Source organism: Heptranchias perlo, chromosome 18 (genome assembly GCF_035084215.1).
Source record: "Heptranchias perlo isolate sHepPer1 chromosome 18, sHepPer1.hap1, whole genome shotgun sequence".
Lineage (NCBI taxonomy): Eukaryota > Metazoa > Chordata > Chondrichthyes > Hexanchiformes > Hexanchidae > Heptranchias > Heptranchias perlo.
This window is the reverse complement of record NC_090342.1, coordinates 21,316,696-21,338,159: the sequence shown is the minus strand read 5'-3', so window position 1 is coordinate 21,338,159 and position 21,464 is coordinate 21,316,696. Positions and strand designations below refer to the sequence as shown.

General features: G+C 45.1%; 1 protein-coding gene across 1 annotated transcript in view; it reads right to left on the bottom strand.

Moving 5' to 3' along the window:
• cand1 (cullin-associated and neddylation-dissociated 1) overlaps positions 1-2,810 on the bottom strand; it is a 30,181-nt gene extending 27,371 nt beyond the window's left edge. Inside the window, exon 1 of the mRNA XM_067999491.1 lies at positions 2,471-2,810. Within this exon, the coding sequence (XP_067855592.1) occupies positions 2,471-2,538 (68 nt within the window). The 5' untranslated portion in view covers positions 2,539-2,810. The remainder of the gene's footprint in view (positions 1-2,470) is intronic.
• Positions 2,811-21,464: the final 18,654 nt, after the last annotated feature.

The following is a 21,464-nucleotide window of genomic DNA, read 5'->3' as shown; positions in this document are numbered from 1 at the left end:
TTCTATCAAAACCCCTGATAATTTTGAATATCTCTATTAAATCTCCCCATCACCTTCTCGGCTCCAATGAGAACAATCCCAGCTTCTCTGGTCTCTCCACATAACTGTAGTCCCTCATCCCAGGTACCATTCTACTAAATCTCCTCTGTATAGCCTCCCCAAGGCCTTGACATCCTTCCTTAGTGTGGTGCCCAGAAGTTCTCTGAGTTCTAACCAGTGATTTATAAAGGTTTAGCATAACTTCCGTGCTTCTATACTGTATTTATAAAGTCAAAGATCCCATATGCTTTTTTTTAAAACAACCTTATCAACTTGTCTTGCCACCTTCAAAGATTTGTGTGTACGAACTCCCAGGTCACTCTGTTCCTGCACACCATTTAAAATTATACCATTTAGTTTATATTACCTCCTCATTGTTCCTTCCAAACTGCATCAACTTGTATTTATATAGCACCTTTAACATCGTAAAACGTCCCAGGGCGCTTCACAGGAGCATTATTAAACAAAATTTGGATCCAAGCCACATAAGAAGATATTAAGACAGGTGACCAAAAGCTTGGTCTAAGAGGTAGATTTTAAGGAGAGTCTTAAAGGATGGAGAGGTGGAGAGGTTTAGGGAGGGAATTCCAGAGCTTAGGGCCTAGGCAGCTGAAGCAGGGCCGCCAATGGTGGAGCGATTAAAATCGAGGACGCGCAAGAGGCCAGAATTGGAGGAGCGCAGAGATCTCGGAGAGTTGTAGGGCTGGAGGAAGTTACAGAGATAGGGAAGGGCGAGGCCATACAGGGATTTGAAAACAAGGATGAGAATTTTAAAATTGGAGTGTTGCCATACCAGGAGCCAATGTAGGTCAGCGAGCACAGAGGTGATGGGTGGACGGGACTTAGTGCGAGTTAGGATACGAGCAGCAGAGTGTTGGATGAGCTCAAGTTTATGGAGGGTGGAAGATTGGAGGCCGGCCAGGAGAGCATTGGAATGGTCAAGTCTAGAGGTAACAAAGGCATGGATGAGGGTTTCAGCAGCAGATAAGCTGAGGGAGGGGTGGAGACAGGCAATGTTAGAGGTGGAAGCAGGCGGTCTTGGTGATGGATCGGATATGGGGTTGGAAACTCATCTAAGGATCAAATAGGATGCTACGGTTGGAAACAATCTGGTTCAGCCTCAAATGGTGGCCAGGGAGAAGAATTGAATCAATGGCTAGGGAACGCAGTTTGTGGCGGGGAGCGAAGAAAATGGCTTTGGTCTTCCCAATATTTAGCAGGATGAAATTTCTGCACATCCAGTCCTGGATTTTGGACAAGCAGCACGACAAATCAGGGGCAATGGAAGGGTCGAGAGAGGCGGTGGTGAGGTAGAGCTGGGTGTCACCAGCATACTTGTGGAACCTGACATTGTGTTTTCTGATGTTGCCGCCAAGGGGCAGTATGTAGATGAGAAATAGCATCACTTGGGCATATATCGCCGTTCCTTCGTTGCTGGGTCAAAATCCTGGAACTCGCTGCTTAACATCATCGTGCCAGAACCTTCACCGCTTGGACTGCAGCAGTTCAAGAAGGCCCTCAATCACCTTCTCATGGGTAACTGCCCCTGCCAGGGACACCTATATCCCACAAATTACTTTTTTTTTAAAAAGGCTCAAGGGGTTGAATAACCTAATCACATTCCTATGCTTCAATCAGCACAGCAGTAGGGGTGCTAAAATTGACCTCAGCATCTTCAAGTTAGGAATGTGCAACTAGGATATCGTTCCCACTCCTTTGCAATTTCCAGTAACCCCTCCTAAAAAGTCTGTGTGTACATGGTTAAGGACAAGATTGAGCTAAAATGTAAACCCCTCCAATGAAATAGCCTGGCAACACTCACTGCTAAGCTTACACATGAAGAATAGATTTTTGGGTGAGATACTGCAAGGTGACTGATCTCTGTGGAACCATACCTCGCAAGGAGGGCGAGGGGCAAAACTGGTGGGAAAAATGAACAATGCTTTGCACAGGTGAACCAGTCACTGCTACGTTACCAAAAGCTTTGCTGTAGCTATGTGACTGAATTTTTAAATATCAGTGACAAAGTAAAATGAAGCATTTAACACTGAAAGCTTCAGTCTCACAGTGCGGCTTTAAAGCTTCATTTTCCGCACTTGAAGCCAATTTTCCAAAGCTCAGGTTGATGATTTCCAACAACCCAGTTACACGGACTCCACGGCTCGCAGACCGCAGCAGGTCAGTAACTCAGGCTGGGAACCGGTGCAGCGGCCTGGGGAGCAGCACGGTGCCACCGCAGAGGCTACACGGGGAGCTTCTCATTGCGGCACGAATCGGGGGAAAGGGTGACTGCCGCGAGAGTGCGGGCCGAGAGCAGCGTCACTATAAAAGGACCCAGCTACCAGGCCTAGCGGGGCCCGCGCAAACTTCAACGGGAGCGAGAAAAATCGGACGGACTCGGCGTGTAGCCCGAGACAAAGAGGGCCGTTACCTGAAGTCCTTGTCGCTGGACGTCATCTTCTCCAGCAGGTTGGAGATGTGGTAGGAGGCGCTCGCCATGTTGCGGCCTTCACTCCCGCTCCTCCTCACCGCTGCTGCTGCTGTGTCTCGGCTCCGGGCCCAGCTCCGCCTCACTGTCTAACCGGGGGGGGGAAAGGAGGAGGAAGAGGGGCGGGGCGCGCGGCAGGGGTTTGGGTGGGGGGAGGAAGGACGCCGTGTACCCGCGCTACAGTCGGCGGACTGCTTCCCCCGGCTAGAAGAAGTTGTGGCTCGGGCTCTGTACGAACCAGAGGAGCGAGGCCGCCTCCGCCGCCACCGTGCGCGTCTCAGGAGCTGCGGGCAATCCCACGGCGGGTCAGAGTTCACCGCACATGGGCAGTCTGCTCAATCCATGCCCATTGGTCCCTGTGGCAAGCTCCTGATTACAAATGCTTAGTTAAAAAGATAAGGAGAATGTAGGAAGAAATATCATATCCCAATTGTTAACCTATCTTTCATGTGTATTTCCAACATTTAATGTTAATTTTTGATTTCCAACATTCTTATTTTTACTCTTTTTATATTAACTCTGGGTCTTTTTGTTCTTTTGCCCATCCCTATCTTATTTGCATTTTGCTGTCCGCAGTGTATCTCAGAAGTAGTGACTATTATTAATTTGCGCTAAAATATATTTACTGTAAGAAAAAGAACAAAATTGTTAGCTGCGTCTTTTATATTTTGGTACAATCACCAATTGAAGTTTACTGTTTAAGAAATAATTGTGTTGCTCTCATTAGGTGCTTTTAAAAAAAAATTCAGTGGTGCAGTTCTGACAGTGTCGGGTCACTGGTGCAAAGTGCATAGCAACAGAAATTATATATATCTGGTGGTAGCGGGTTGTCGGTTCCGATCCTTCAACTACCATCCGAATGTGGCTCGTTAATCCTGTTCATTACGAGTGTGGTCTTTGGTGATCAGTCTGCCCATTTACACCTTATTAAACCCCAAGCAGTAAATCAGAAATAGTTCTGGAGTTACAGACTGCTTGAGCGACTGAAGACGAAAAACCTCTGGTTTCCATGTTGTTTGTACAACACATGGGGGGCTGTTCCATCCAATGAACTAAACAGACAGATGTTAAAGTCCTTAAGGCTTTTTTCCCCATTTAATTTGAATTTGTGCTTATTTCTGCCCATCAATTCAACCTTCAAACATCTATTATAAACACTTCTGGGCCTGAGTAGCATCATATCACAATGGGTTTTGATTTTGGCCATTGGCTGTGCCGCTCCTGATTTGCCGCCAGGCTCGCTGCGGCGCATTGTAACTATTCTTCCAGCAAATTGTGGTGTAAATTCACCACCGGCACAGTAGTCTAACTTATGGCTTTCGTCAATATAGTCCTTGCCATGAATTTCGGGCCAAACATTCTATATAATGTTTGTACAATGAGACTAGTAATGTTTTACACTGTCAATATATTACATTTGCGCAGTTATTTATTGAACATTTTATGTTTTAGGAGTCTGTATGGCTATAGTTATTGTCCACTTCAATACCTACTGGCAATTATTTTAGGGTTTAATCTACTGTAAAGTTTTTCAATTCAGGGTGCTAATTTAACAACACGTATTTTGAAACGGGAAGCTGAAAATGTTAATTAAAATAGTATATATTGTTTTTAAAAAAAACAGGTTTTTAGTTGACACTGGAAATAACATTCATATCCTTTTATAATGAAAACCAGCAAATTGCATTGCTAATAACAAACTGTAAAAATTTGTTGCTTTAACTTATTTATATCCTGTCTCTCATTCTCCCTTCTTCCCATTTTCACATTGTTTTTACACATCTCCTCATATTGTGTTATAAGAACAGAAGAAAAGTCAAGGGAAGCCCTAACTCACCTATTACAGCATCTAGTCTCAATCTGAATGCCCCTAATGTTTTTTCTGTTCCACTCTCCTGGAAGAATGTTTCAAATATTTTATCATTCTGAGCAAAGAACTTCTTCCTAATATCTGTTTCAAAACTATTACTCACTAATTTAAATTAACTTCATTTCACCCTAATTACCTGGCTTAATTTGAAGTAATATTCTAGGTTTCCCATGTCATATTTTGTATGCCTCAATGATGTCCCTCCTAACTGCCATCTTTTTAGACTTTAATGCTTGAATTTCTATAATCTTTCCTCACAACTCACCCTCTTTACACTTGGGATAAATCTTCTTGATCTGCTTTACACTTCTCCAATGTTTGCATATATTGTAGCCATGATGTGGAGATGCCGGTGATGGACTGGGGTTGACAAGTGTACAGAATCTTACAACACCAGGTTATAGTCCAACAATTTTATTTGAAAATCACAAGCTTTCGGAGGCTTTCTCCTTCATCAGGTGAATGTGGAAATCCTTGAACGTTTCGCATTTATATTCAGAGAACAATACCTGGTGATTACAGATCATCTTTCCAACTGCCCGTTGTCAAGGCAATCAAAGTGTTCAGACAGAGAGGTGTTACCGACAGGACCACCGAATATACAAACGGCCAGAACACAAAACACACACAGAGAGAGAGGGAGAAACATCCGAAAGGAAGAGAAAGACAGAAAATGACCCGTTGTATTAAAAACAGATAACTTTTATTCGCTGGTGGGGTTACGTGTAGCGTGACTTGAACCCAAGATCCCGGTTGAGGCCGTCCTCATGGGTGCGGAACTTGGCTATCAATTTCTGCTCGCCGATTTTGCGTTGTCGTGTGTCTCGAAGGCCACAGCGAAAAATCGCATAGACCTCCTCAGAAGACTAACACGGGACGCAACCAACAGAGTACCCTTCGTCGTCCAGTACTTCCCCGGAGCGGAGAAACTACGCCATGTTCTCCGCAGCCTTCAACATGTCATCGATGACGACGAACACCTCGCTAAGGCCATCCCCACGCCTCCACTACTCGCCTTTAAACAGCCACCCAACCTCAAACAGACCATCGTTCGCAGCAAATTACCCAGCTTTCAGGAGAACAGCGTCCACGACACCACACAACCCTGCCACGGCAACCTCTGCAAGACATGCCAGATCATCGACACAGATACCACCATCACACGAGAGGACACCACCCACCAGGTACATGGTTCATACTCCTGTGACTCGGCCAACGTTGTCTACCTCATACGTTGCAGGAAAGGATGCCCCGGAGCATGGTACATTGGCGAGACCATGCAGACACTGCGACAACAGATGAACGGACACTGCGCAACAATCGCCAGACAGGAGGGTTCCCTCCCAGTCGGGGAACACTTCAGCAGTCAAGGACATTCAGCCACCGATCTTCGGGTAAGCGTTCTCCAAGGCGGCCTTCGAGACACACGACAACGCAAAATCGTCGAGCAGAAATTGATAGCCAAGTTCCGCACCCATGAGGACGGCCTCAACCGGGATCTTGGGTTCATGTCACGCTACACGTAACCCCACCAGCGAATAAAAGTTATCTGTTTTTAATACAACGGGTCATTTTCTGTCTTTCTCTTCCTTTCGGATGTTTCTCCCTCTCTCTCTTTTGTGTTCTGGCCGTTTGTATATTCGGTGGTCCTGTAGGTAACACCTCTCTGTCTGAACACTTTGATTGCCTTGACAACGGGCAGTTGGAAAGATGATCTGTAATCAGCAGGTATTGTTCTCTGAATATAAATGCGAAACGTTCAAGGATTTCCACATGACGAAGGAGAAAGCCTCCGAAAGCTTGTGATTTTCAAATAAAATTGTTGGACTATAACCTGGTGTTGTAAGATTCTGTGCATATATTGTGGCATGGTAACGAGAACTGAACTTGATACTCCAAGTGTAATCTGATCAATGCATTGTAGAGCGTCAGCAGAGATCTGTGCTATATTGTTAGGGCTACATATCCCATCATTCTATTTGCTTTTTAATTGTTTTGTCACATTGTCCAGACCTTGATCGTGATCAGCCAACAGTCATTCCCAGATCTCTTATTAAGTCTCTCAATTTCATTCATTACATGTATTTACGATGCACTTTCAATGGGCAAAAATTTGATCTGCTCCCAAGAATCTGTCCAGCTGTTCTTGAGCAGACCACTTGGAGGTGAACTAAAGTGGTCACAGGTGACTCACTAACTGATTTTGTTTCTCCTCCTGCAGAAGAGTGCCCAGTCTCTGATTTCTCTAAGATATCAAGATCAAGATTCAGAACACAGAATGTTGAGAATCAAGGCCATAAACCCATGTCTTACTATTTTATGACTGGGTGTCCAACAAGAACTCAAAGCCACAAATTAATGGAAACATCCATTTATACCTAATATTTGGCCTCCAGAATACACACCTAAGTGGCCCACAAAGACAGAATGTTTGGCACTCCTGTTCTTAGCACAGTGCACTGCAGCATTGCTAAATTATAGCACAACAAAGATCTCTATAATGTGTTTTAAGCCATATATATTACAGCTCTCTCCACATCTATTGTGATACTCAAGAGCCAAGCAGAAATAGCATTGTGTGGAGGGAAGTGTTGCATTAAGGAAAGCTAATATAAAACAGTTAAGAGTTTGTGTTTATACAGCAACTTTCACATCCTCTGGATGCCCCAACATGCTTCACAACCAACGAATTACATTTGAAGTGTAGTCATTGTTTTGTAGACAAACATGGCAGTTAATTTGTGCACAGCAAGGTCCTACAAACAGCTAATGAGACAAATGTCCAGTTGATCTGCTTGTTTGCTCGCTTTGGTTGAGGGATGAATGTTGGACAGGACACCACGAAAACTTTGTTCTTTTTGAATAGCAAGCTGGCTGCAAAACAGAAAACAGAGTAGGGGTTAATGGTAGATACTCTGATTGGCGAAAGGTGGGAAGAGTGCGTTAAAATGCAAGAAGACATTAATAAACTTGCAGAATGGGTTAGTAATTGGCAAATGAATTTCAATATAGATCAGTGTGGTGCATTTTGGTCAGAAGAATAAGGGGCCACATATTGCTTGGATAATAAAAGTTTAAATGGGGTAGAGGAGCAAAGGGATCTAGAGGTACAGATACAAAAATCACAAAGTAGTGACGCAGGTTAGAATCATAGAAGTTTACAACATGGAAACAGGCCCTTCGGCCCAACATGTCCATGTCGCCCATTTTATACCACTAAGCTAGTCCCAGTTGCCTGCACTTGGCCCATATCCCTCTATACCCATCTTACCCATGTAACTGTCCAAATTCTTTTTAAAAGACAAAATTGTACCCGCCTCTACTACTGCCTCTGGCAGCTCATTCCAGACACTCACCACCCTTTGAGTGAAAAAATTGCCCCTCTGGACCCTTTTGTATCTCTCCCCTCTCACCTTAAATCTATGCCTCCTCGTTATAGACTCCCCTACCTTTGGGAAAAGATTTTGACTATCGACCTTATCTATGCCCCTCATTATTTTATAGACTTCTATAAGATCACCCCTAAACCTCCTACTCTCCAGGGAAAAAAGTCTCAGTCTATCCAACCTCTCCCTATAAGTCAAACCATCAAGTCCCGGTAGCATCCTAGTAAATCTTTTCTGCACTCTTTCTAGTTTAATAATATCCTTTCTATAATAGGGTGACCAGAACTGTACACAGTATTCCAAGTGTGGCCTAACTAATGTCTTGTACAACTTCAACAAGACATCCCAACTCCTGTATTCAATGTTCTGACCAATGAAACCAAGCATGCTGAATGCCTTCTTCACCACCCTATCCACCTGTGACTCCACTTTCAAGGAGCTATGAACCTGTACTCCTAGATCTCTTTGTTCTATAACTCTCCCCAACGCCCTACCATTAACGGAGTAGGTCCTGGCCCGATTCGATCTACCAAAATGCATCACCTCACATTTATCTAAATTAAACTCCATCTGCCATTCATCGGCCCACTGGCCCAATTTATCAAGATCCCGTTGCAATCCTAGATAACCTTCTTCACTGTCCACAATGCCACCAATCTTGGTGTCATCTGCAAACTTACTAACCATGCCTCCTAAATTCTCATCCAAATCATTAATATAAATAACAAATAACAGCGGACCCAGCACCGATCCCTGAGGCACACCGCTGGTCACAGGCCTCCAGTTTGAAAAACAACCCTCTACAACCACCCTCTGTCTTCTGCCGTCAATCCAATTTTGTATCCAATTGGCTACCTCACCTTGGATCCCGTGAGATCTAACCTTATGTTACAACCTACCATGCGGTACCTTGTCAAAGGCTTTGCTAAAGTTAATAAGGCCATTTTTTAAAAAAAGGCAAACCAAGCACTGGGATTCATTTCTAGAGGGATAGAATTGAAAAACAGGGAAGTTATGTTAAATTTGTATAGAACCTTGGTTAGACCATACTTGGAGTACTGTGCACAGTGCTGGTTTCTATATTATAGAAATGATATAGAGGCATTAAAGAAGGTGCAAAAAGGATTCACAAGGATGATGCCAGAACTGAGAGGATATATTTATCAGGAAAGACCAAACAGGCTGGGGCTCTCTTCTCTGGAAAAGACATGGCTGAGCAATGACCTGATCGAGGTCTTTAAAATAATGATAGGGTAGACGTAGAGAAAATGTTGTCACTTGTGGGAGAGTCCAAAACTAGAGGTCGTCAATATAAGATGGTCACTAATAAATCTAATAGGGAATTCAGGAGAAACTTCTTTACCCAAAGAATGGTAAGAATGTGGAATTTGCTACAACAAAGAGTAGTTGAGCCCAATAACATAGATGCATTTAAGGGGATGCACACAAAGGAGAAAGGCATAGAAGGGTATGTTGATAGGAGTAGATGAAGTAGGGAGGGAGAAGGCTCATGTGGAGCATAAACACTGGAATAGACCAGTTCGGCCAAATGGCCTGTTTCTGTGCTGTGGACTCAATGAATAGTGTCATGGGATCTTTTACATCAATCTGAACAGGCAGACTTGGTTCAATTTCTCACTCAATACTACACTGAACTGATGTGCTAGCCTAGATTAGTCATTCAAGTCCTGGGGGATGGGGGTCTTGAATTCACAACCTTCTAACTCACAGATTAGAATAGTACCACTGAACCAAACTTGTCCTAGTGCTACAAATATACATCGTAAATCAGCTGTGTTAGTCAGAGCCACCACAGAATAGCAAATTTAACTAGGTGTGAAATGCTCTGTTTATCCTCAGGAAGTTCAACTGTATCTTCAAATTGTAAAGTTTTAACTGTATTGGTATTGATCAACAGATTGAATAAAATGCTTAAACTGTAAAAGTTGCAATTTTTTTTTCATTTCTCTTCATCCCAATTTTTGTTTTCTAAAATTCTCCCCCAGTCTCCTCTCCTGTAGGCATTGACACCTTCCTGGGATATGGTACCATGGCTGCCGGTCACACTTCAATAACTCGCTCAAGTGGCCATAATCGTGTGAGCCTTGACAGTTACCATCGAAAAAAGGCTACTCATCTGCAAGTAGCATCGCATCACAGCCCAGCCCAATATTGACCTCGTCTAACACTTCGTGATATCCCAAACGAAGCATATTTCTTTCCTATGTTCATTTAATTTGGATAACTACATTTAACTTTACTAAGTTCCTTTTAGGTCACATACAAAATGATACTTAGTTTTAAACTGTACATTAAAAGGGCATGGAATGGTGCAGTTGGATGCAACTAGAAGTTAAGCATAGGAATCTGGCCAATTTCCCCCTGTAACCCAGTGGCATTGAAGTTAATTGCAGTGTCGCAACCACTACCCCAACTGATGTCAGTGAATAAAATGTCCTGTTTAATGTGATGCTATTAAATCATTATCATTTGTAGATCTTTTTCATTCATTGAAATTGATCGATAACAAACCCTTCACTGAATACCAGATTCAGGAATGTGAAATGCTGGATGTAATCTCTTTAACTGATCAACTACAAAAAAAATGGAGACTATTTTAAAATTGAAAAACAGTGGAAAATGTTTTTTTTCAAAAAATATACTTTATTCATAAAATTTGCAGCAGTTCATACAATACAGTTCTCATATCACATTCCAAACATACACAATATCAATTATGCAATTTGCAGGTTACATCAAGTACAGTTCAATGAAACACATTGGACATCATTACAGTTCATGACACTCTAGGGTGCCTCATTGCATCACAATCAATACAGGTGATTCATTACAGATTCATTGCAGATTTATTGCGGGTACATTACATCAATTTTGAATTTTACATTCTGCCCGAGGGGGCTTTTCCCTGATTGCAGCCCCTCGGTATACAGTGGCGGGAAGGCTCTAAACGGTTGCCTTTCCCCACAGAGCCTTTGCGGCGACCGCACCCATCCTCAGTGCGTCCCTCAGCACGTAGTCCTGGACCTTGGAATGTGCCAGTCTGCAACACTCGGTCGAGGACAGCTCCTTGTACTGGAAGACCAGCAAGTTTCGGGCCGACCAAAGGGCGTCTTTCACCGAGTTGATGGTCTTCCAGCAGCAGTTGATATCCGTCTCAGTTTGCGTCCCCGGGAACAGCCCGTAGAGCACAGAATCCTGTGTTACGGAACTGCTCGGGACAAACCTGGACAGATACCACTGCATCTCTCTCCAGACCTCCTTTGCAAAGGCACATTCCAGAAGGAGATGGGTGACGGTCTCGTCTCCACCGCAGCCTCCTCTGGGACAGCGCGCAGTGGCGCTGAGAGTCCGGGAGTACATGAAGGATCTGACGGGAAGGGCCCTTCTCACCACCAGCCAAGCTAGGTCTTGGTGCTTGTTTGAAAGCTCTGGCGATGAGGCGTTCTGCCAAATGACATTGACAGTCTGCTCGGGGAACCAACCGACAGGATCCACCATCTCCTTTTCCCGCAGGGTCTCGAGGACGTTACGTGCGGACCACTTGCTGATCGCCTTGTGGTCAAAGGTGTTTTTCAGCACAAACTTTTCCACGAAGGACAGGTGGGGCGGAACAGTCCAACTGAACGGAGCATTCCGTGGCAGCGTGGCCAGGCCCACCCTTCTCAACACCGGGGACAGGTAGAACCTCAGCACGTAGTGACACTTTGTGTTTGTGTACTGAGGGTCTATGCACAGCTTGATGCAGCTGCACACAAAGGTGGCCATCAGGATGAGGGCCACGTTGGGCACGCCTTTCCCCCCTTTCTCTGGAGATTTGTACATCGTGACCCTGCGGACACGGTCCATTTTTGATCTCCAGACAAAGCGGAAGATGGCTCGGGTGACTGTCGCGGCGCAGGAGCGAGGTATGGGCCAGACCTGCGCCACGTACAGCAACACCGAGAGCACCTCGCAACTGATGACCAGGCTCTTGCCCACGATCGAGAGGGATCGTCGATCCCACAGTCCCAGTTTCTGCTTAACCTTGGAGATACGCTCCTCCCAGTTTTTGGTGCACGCCCCGGCTCCCCCGAACCAGATCCCCAGCACCTTCAGGTAATCCGACCTGACGGTGAAGGGGACAAAGGATCGGTCGGTCCAGTTCCCAAAGAACATGGCCTCGCTCTTGCTACGATTTACCCTGGCCCCTGAGGCCAGTTCGAACTGGTCGCAGATGCTCATCAATCTGCGGACCGAGAGCTGATCCGAGCAAAAGACAGCGACATCATCCATGTACAGGGAGGCCTTGACCTGAGTACCTCCGCTGCCTGGGATCATCACCCCTCTTATGCCCGCATCCCTCCTGATGGACTCGGCAAAGGGTTCGATGCAACACACGAACAAGACGGAGGAGAGAGGACAGCCCTGCCTGACTCCAGATTTGATCGGAAAGCTTTCTGATTCCCACCCGTTGATTGAAACTGCGCTACTGATGTTTGTGTAGAGCAGTTGGATCCAATTGCGGATTCCCTCCCCAAACCCCATTTTGGAGAGCACGTCCATCATGTACGTGTGGGATATTCTGTCAAAGGCCTTCTCCTGGTCCAGGCTGATCAGGCAGGTGTTCACCCCCCTGTCCTGTACGTAGGCAGTCGTATCCCTGAGTAGCGCCAGGCTATCAGAGATCTTCCTGCCGGGTACGGCGCAGGTCTGATCGGGGTGGATCACCACCTCCAGGGCTGACTTGACCTGATTGGCGATGACCTTGGACAGAATTTTGTAGTCCATGTTAAGTAGTGAGATGGGTCGCCAATTTTTGATTTCTTCCCTCTCCCCCTTCCGCTTGTAGATGAGGGTGATGATGCCTTTTCTCATGGAGTCTGACATGCTGCCTGCCAGGAGTATACCCCCGTACACTTCCAGCAGGTTTGGGCCGATCCAGTCCCACAGAGCTGAGTACAACTCCACCGGTAAGCCGTCGCTTCCGGGAGTCTTATTCTTCTCGAAGGAACGGACGGCCTTTGTCAGTTCGTCCAGAGTTAGCGGGTGATCCAGACTCTCCCGCTTGCTGTCGTCTAGAACCTCCGTGATAGACGACAAGAAGGACTGGGAGGCCGCGCTGTCTGTGGGCTTCGCGTCGTACAGTCCGGCATAAAAGGATTTGCAGATCCTCAGTATGTCGGGCTGCGAGGACGTGACCGAGCCGTCCTCTTCCTTCAGGCTGCTGATCACAGAGCTCTCTCTGTGCACCTTTTGGAAGAAGAAGCGTGAGCAAGTCTCGTCCTGCTCCACAGAGCGGACTCTGGACTGGAAGATGATCTTGGAGGCCTCGGAGGCAAAGAGCGAGGCTTGCTGGTCCTTCACCTCTCTGAGTTCCTCCCCGACATCGATCCCCATCGACTGCAGCAGGAGAAGATTCTGCATGCTTTTCTGGAGTCGGGACGTTTCCCTCTGCCTCTCTCTCGCCTTCTGAACACCTTTGAGGATGAATAACCTCTTGGTGTTCGCCTTGATGGCTTCCCACCAGTGCACTGGGGAATCAAAGAGGGGCTTTGCGGTTCTCCAACCTTTGTAATCCCTCGTCAGTTCCTCAATGTTTCCCGGGGTCAACAGTTTCACGTTCAGCTTCCATGTCCCCCTGCCCACTCTCTGATCGTCCTGTAGGTGACAGTCGGCCAGGAGGAGGCAGTGGTCAGAGAAGAACACCAGTGTGACCTTGGTGGATCTGACCTTGAGCTTCGGGGACACAAACAGGAAGTCTATCCTGGAACGGACGGACCCGTCTGGTCTGGACCAGTTGTATTGACGCGCCGCTCCGTCTGCAGGGTTGCTGAAGACGTCGCACAGCTTGGCGTCTTTCACCGCTTCCATCAGGAGTTTGGACGTGGAGTTCAGTTTGCTGTCGGCTCTGCCGGATCGTCCAGCCGCATCGATCATGCAGTTGAAGTCACCGCCGAGAATGACCGGCTTGGACGTCGCCAGCAGCAGTCGGAGCTGCTGGAAGACGGCCAGCCGCTCGCTCTTCAGAGCCGGGGCGCACACATTGATCAGCCGGAGCGGAGTGTTTTTGTACATTACGTCTGCTACGAGGAGACGACCCCCCACCACCTCCTTTACTTCGGTGATGGTGAAGTTGCATCCCCGCAGCAGAATCCCCAGGCCGGAGGCACGGTTATCGTTGCCTCCCGACCAGATCGACGGCCCGTGGGCCCACCGCTGCGACCATTGCCGGTAATTGCTGAGATGCGGCAGGCCGCACTCCTGTAAGAACAGCAGGTCGCTCTTGACCTTGGCCAGGTAGTCCAAGGTCGACACACATCGCGTAGTGCATTTAACGCTACGCACGTTAATAGATGCGACTTTCAGACCCATTTTAACAACAGTTTAAAGTCTCACCCGACAGTCCGTTTGCTGTTTCCAGCTCTTGGCCGTGTCCCTGCATCCCGGTGATCTGTGCAAAGTGTTCCACGCTCCCTGAGCTGAGGTACGAGTTCTGTTCTGCCTCAGAGAGGGGGTCGTCGTTCCGCCGGGGTGACAACGGCAGCGTGGTGTCGGGTGAAGAGTCCGTGCAATCCTCGATCGGTTGGGGCTCCTCGTTGTTGCTTCTCCCGGTTTCCCGGAGTCGTTCTTCGCTCTCTGCGGTGCTGCTCCCGGTGTCCCGGAGCTGGTGTACGCTGGGCACTACGATGCTGCCGGCTTCCCGGAGCTGGAGGGTACTGGAGGCATTGTCGCTCCCAGTGTTCTGGAGATGGGGGCTGCCGATCGCGTCGGTGTCACCTTGGACATTTTGCCGCTTTCGATGGGACGTCTGACCACTTCGCTCCTGTCGTCCCTCCTCGTCAGACACGGGGTAGTCGCTGCAGTCCGACTGCGACTTGAGTGCTCTTTTAACCCCTGGTGTAGTGTCGGCAGGGGCTCGTTTCCTTTCCTCTGGCTTCCTCTTTCTGTTTTTCTTGCTCACCAGCTGCCGTTCTCCCTCTGCTGCCTCCTCGTCCATGGACTCTGTCTTCTGGTGGGGAGGCTCGGAGCTGGGTGTCGGGGTCTGGCAGTTTTCGGCTTGACCCTTTCCTCGCTCCTTGTCTTCCTGGGCCAGGGACTTCTTGGAGGAGGTCGCGGCCGGGCGATGACTCTTGGCCTTCTATGGGGCAGCCTTGCTTGTTGCCCCCTCCTCCTCCGCTGTGTTGCTCTTGGCCGCCTGGGCGTAGCTGAAGCTGTGTTTGGGGCAGACCCTGTAGAGATGGCCTTCCTCCCCGCACAGGTTGCAGCGCTTGCTCTCCTTGCAGTCCTTAGTCTGGTGTCCTTCCTGCTTGCAGTTCTTGCAGACGGTTGCAGTGCAGGAGGCCGCCACGTGGCCGGATTTGCCGCAGGTGCGACAGACTCTGGGTTGCCCCACGTACATGATGTACCCTCGACTTCCTCCGATGGCGAAGCTGGAGGGAGGGTGGAGGATATTGCTGTGGTCGTCCACTCTCAACGTTGCCGTGACCTCCCTCTTGCTGGTCCAGGTGGAAAATGCACAATAAATCTAAGTGCAAGTAACAATGGCATTGTATCCAAAATAGTGCTGTAAAAGAACATTTGTATCAGGAACAACTTTTCTTATAAACTGACTTACATAATCAGGTGTAAAACTTCTGGTAATGAATATGTAATAAAATTAAGTCAAATACACATTTGAAAAGGAATTTTAAACTACATTAGATTTTTTTTTTTACCTGCAGCACAACTTTGGTATTGGGGTCCATTGTTTTATTTAAATGAGCCACTTTTTAACAATACTGACACACTGTAATGTCTTCCGTGTTAATTTCTTCAAAATAAGAATTTACATATTTTGCTAATAAGATGGCTGTTCACAATGTAATATATTTGAGGTGTTTTCCAACAGACACTTCAGTTTAATTTTTTTTAAAAATAAGCTCATTGTGACCTATTATGGACAATTACACACTGCCTGCAAGGTTCAGAAAGATCTAATTTTCCTTTGATATTACCAGAAATGGAGAATATAAAAAGTAAAATTATGGCATGTTATGATATCAAGAAAACTGTCCATATTCTTAATGGTGACTCCATTTCCTTGCTAAAAGCCAGCAAAAATCTTAGGGACATAAGTGTTTTACTGACCATTGCTGCATAATCAAAAACTATTTATGTGTAATAATCATTTTATCACTTTAATGTCAATTCAAAAACTAAGATATGCTTCCTAGTTGGCTCCTCCAACCCCACAAACCTCCAAAATCTCTGCACTCCTCCAATTCTGGTCTCTTGCACATCCCCGATTTTACTCGCTCCATCGTTGGTGGCGATGCCTTCAGCTGCCTAGGCCCTAAGCTCTGGAATTTCCACCCACCCCCCAAACCTCTCTGCCTCTCTCTCCTCCTTTAAGACGTTCCTTAAAACCTACCTCTTTGACCAAGCTTTTGGTCACGTGTCCTAGTATCTCCTTATGTAGCTTGGTGTCAAATTTTGTTTGAAAACACTCCTGTGAAGTGCCTTGAGATGTTTTACTACGTTAAACATGCTATAAAAATGCGAGTTGTTGTTAATGTAGTGATTGAACAGTTGTTTTTAACGATCTTCACAGTGAATGAAGCTTGACTATATGACAAATTAAGTGGTATTTTTCAACATTGGGAGTCAACAAGCATATAGTATGAAACCATTTAATGCTTGAACTACTAAATTTTTATTATCTTTTTTGCACCTTCTTATGTTCAACAAATTAATACGGGAAGTTGGTATGAGGGTGTGTGTGTGTACGCGTGCACATGTGTGCTCATGTGCATACATTTTTGGATTAATTACCGAACCAATAGCAGTAAATTTATTTCTAACTAAAACAGTCATGAAAAAGTCACAAGCACCATAGTTGACTCAATTCTGTCCTCACCCAATGTCCATATTTTTCAATGGAATGAACAAACACAAATGACCTCAAAGTAGAAATTGTTCAGAACATCACTGGGTACACAGAAAGTAGTGGACTGCACACTTCAGTATCCGGTGACCATAAAGATATTTGCAGAGAGTAAAGTCCAAATGTGTGAATTAGTGTGCATTCCATAACTGTACAGTGTATGCAAATTACAAAAATTTATAATGAACAGACCTGGAATAAGAATGTTCAAACCAGATGCTGGAACTGAAACTAATTACCTAATACTTTAGACTCTATCAAAGGAGAGAGGAATGGCTTCGATTTGACCTGCTGATGTACCCAGTTGTATAAAATGAAAAGAATATTTACACTCTGTTGAAAATATTGTGGATTTAAGAGAATGTGATCAGAACATGCATTAGACTAAGTACAATCCCCACAAGTTCTGTATTCCCCAGCAATTAGTAGCTGTAAATTCACCAGACATTTGTCTTGGTTATAGTTGCAAAATTCCATGCCCACTTAATGTACAGTTTAAAACTAAGTATGATTTTGTATGGAACCTAAGAGGAACACAAAGTTAAATGTAGTTATCCAAATTAAATGAACATAGGAAAGAAATATGCTTCATTATGGGTATCACAAAGCTTTAGAGGAACAGTGGATGATATCATTGCTGTGGCAGGGCATTAACGACTCTGCCGTTAGTTAGACTTGCCCTTGCACATTTAGGTTTTTACATGACAAGTTGCTGAAAGTGTGAGCTGATAACGTCGCAACGAGGGAAACCGATGCATCTGGAACCTGAGTGAGCAGGGCAAGCAACTGTGTATCTCTTTAACCAATCAGATTGAAGGATTGTGAAATTAAGAACAAAAGGACTGAGAATGAGGGTGGATTAGACTGGATGAATTCAATGTCAAATCAGGTACAGAAAGAGAAATAAAGAAAGGGAAAGAAAGATTGGATTAAGAGAGAGAGAAAAAAGAGACAAAGTAAAAGCAAAATTTTTTTTTAAATTTTACATTTTTAAAATCTCCAACAATTAAAACCTGAAGGAATGAGACTCCATACTTGGCATAGTTAATTTTCAGGCCAGAGAGGTTGATTGGCATTAGTTAACACTTATCATGTCGTTAAAAGGGTACTTACATGTGAAATGACAAGACATAACTTTCTGTGGCAAATTTAGTTTGTATCTACCACACAAATACAATGACTTCACGCCGTTCAATGTATTTCAATGGTGAAGCAGGAATGGTGCATCTTGGACAGCAACTTCTGGATATCCGCTCATCTGCCCCTCCTCACCTAAAATTGCTATAGAATTTACGCATAAATAATGGTGAGCACCATTAGCCTCACCGTTATTTTGACAGCAAATTCTGACCCGTTGTCACTGAGATATTTTCTGGGCTCAGTAATATGTGTGTATTGGGTGCAGACAGTTTCCAATTACTGTAACAGTAACTCCATGTGGCATGTGGTTCCATTCTGATGCAAAACTTTGGTTTCCTTTCTGATGATTACACCTTCTTCAGTCTTTTGGAAATGAACACCGTTATGCTATGACAGGAGAAGTGCACACATTGACAGATGGACAATGTCCCAGTTTGGATCCTGCTGGAGCTATTAATACTAATGTCTCATACCAGAAGGTGGAGGCCTAACACCAACCTTGAGAGTGAGCTAGGAATTTACAATCCTGTTAGATAAATTCAGAGTATACTTTTCCACCGTCAAGAGCTCAGTAGACTCTCTGGTATGCTATGGGAAACATTTAGCATTTGACGGTAATATATTATCCAGTAAAAGCTGCATAGATTCAACAAAGAAAGTCTTTTTTTTTGCCAATTTTCTCCCCTCTTTCTCGCCAGAAGGCATTAACTCTTGCAGAGTATGGCTGCAAGGGAGCAGTTGCCCTCCTTCCATTACAACAGTGATTACATTTCTATGTTACAACAGTGACTTAAAAAAAACACTTCATTAGCTGTAAAGCGATATGGGACTTCCTGAGCTCATGAAAGGTGCTATATAAATGCAAATTCTTTTTTTACATATTTTGATAGTGGCCATTGTCCATGAGTGCAAGTGGGCTGACTTGATCCCATCCTCACCAGCTGTCCTTATTTTTCTGCAGTAGTAATTCATAGCAATTAGGAATGGATTCTTATGGGTACTGAGGCCAATTATAGTACCTACTGCAACCTCAACTGAGATCAGCTAATTCAGCATGGACTTTTACTAACTGAATGAGCAGGAGTGCTGGAAGTGGAATGTAAGAAACAAATAAAGTTTCACTTACATCAAGAGCTGGAAAAAATAGCACTTTTCAATAAATTCCTACTTTGAGCTAGGAATGTAGATTATATCCTTAGCCATTCAAAGAATTTTTATTTATAAGCAAAGATAAATGGTGGATAATCTGTTAGTCTGGCAATGCTCGAAGTTGGGTGGAAAGCTGCTGGCTGACAGGGGGATGATGCAGATTGAGCAGCCTAGAGGCCCCCTGCCGGAGCCGAGAGAAGGGTGAGGGGTGCAGTGAAGGGTCGTGTGGCTGGGGCGTGGAGGATCCCAGAGCAGCGGAGGCCCAGACTTTCTTTGTGCGGCCTGGAGAAGCACTGTTGCTCCTCTGGGACCTCACTAAGGAAAGATTTTTAACTTACCATAGTGAGCCTCGTCGGCTTCCTGACAGGTTCATCTGGCAGGGCCCCGCTCAGGAGTGGTTTAAAATTCCATCACTGCTCCATGTACGTCACCACCAAAACCAGCGGCATTAAAATTGCAGAGTGGCAGGAACAGAGCAGGAAATCAAGCCACTCTTTTTTTAACCTGTTCCCCCACTACTTTCCTGCTGATCAGGGAGAGTTAAAATCGGCCCTCTGGAATATAGAACCTATCTCAAATACATAGGATAACATATTGACCATAACCACCTTACTGAACACCATCAGATGCTGAAAAATATTCCAATAGCTATTGACTTGTTTCCAATATCAGGTGACAGCTTTAACCATAGTACCTTGTGCCTAACAATTGTGTTGGCATTGCAATTCTCTGCTGTGAGCAAACACACCAAAATTGCAGTATAAAACAGTAGCCCCGATTTTATTCTGGAGTAGGAATATGGCAGGCAGGGGTCGAGGAGGGCACCAAACCTCCCCTGACCTCGGCAGCATGAGGCTTGGGCAATTTTAACTCCTGGGCCTCATCTGCATGCCACCGGTCAGCTGCCTGATAGGCAGGAGTGGAATTATGGGTGGCAGGAGGCCCCATCTGGCACTGAAGGATCAGTCCCCAATACTCGGTAAATCACAGGGAAGGGGTTTCAGGAGGGTTTTGTCTTAGGGAAGTGAGGGGAGCTGGGGCAGGGGAGGCCTAAACTTTTCATGTGACATCATTGGACCCTGATCTGTATATTTAAAGAAGGACCGCACTGACTTCAGGTGGGTGTCCTGACTGCCTGCTTAGGACAGCAGGTTCAAATTCTTGACAGCAGGACGTTGGTGGGTAAGCCACCTGACTGATTTTAACTTCCTGCCCACCTGATTTCTGCTGAGCAGGTAGGGTTAAAATCGTCCCTACTAAGTTTATTTCAGATCTTTAGAAACATAACAAGATTTCAATAAATATGTTGTATGAATGAAATATTGCATCCCCCCCTCCTCCATTCCCCATCAAGGGAGAGAAAGCAGCATTTAATTGATACAACGTATGCGTTATCCACACAGTGGAACTAGTCATTGTTTGGTGTGGTACTGAACCATTCAAACCAGGAAGATATCTGTCAATCCCTAACCTGTGCTAAGTTAGCTGATCTCAATCAGAATGCCAGCAACCTAGACTAGAGAGGGGAAAATTTAGATAGGCCGCCTGCTCTTGATCGTTGCTGGAAATGTGTGCATGTGGATGAGACATAATGGGCTCAGCTATGATGATTGCAATATATAATTAGCCTGCTGAAATACACTGCCCAAGCTCACACATGAAGGTTATCAATGCCTGTGGAATTGTACCTGCACAAATATCACCTTCAAGAGAGATGGGCAGCTTGGAGAAGAAACACTGCAGGACCCCACATAGGAAGTTAAAAACACTAATTAATGCATTATCCAGATCTCCTTCACTTATGGAATAAACTTAGTATGGCAATAACTTAATATGCAGCAGCCCCATACATCTCACTCACAACTTTGCCACACATAATTTATGTACCCTCCTTGGGTATCATATTCCGTAACATCATATGCAGTATTCTTTATGCCATCAGTAAGAAGGACTATTGTTTATGAGCGATAAATTTAAGCTTAGTAGTTGCTGTGCAATTGGGAATAAAAGTTATGTAACTATTCTACTTGCACCATGTACTATACATAGAGGTTACAACATGGAAACAGGTCATTCGGCCCAACCAATCTGTGTCTGTGTTTACTCTTCATGTGAGCAAACAGTTCTAATCACATTTACCCACCCTGTTCCCATATCCTTTCAACCCCTTTTCCTTCATCCACCTATCCAGTCTAATCTTGAATGTTGATAGTGTCTGCCTCAACCATTAACCCTGGAAGTGAATTCCACTACTTCACAACTCTCTCCTTCTTGACCCCATAACTATTCTATATTTGACTGTACCCCTGTATATATACCTCTAATAATGCTGCATAACTTAAATACCGCTTATTTATCAAAGAATTGGCTTGAGAATTTGCCCAGTGTGGCTAATGCAAAATAATAGTGTTGTACTTATTTTTGTTCTCATGGTATCATGTTTAAAAGAAAGGGTAGATTTGTAATTCT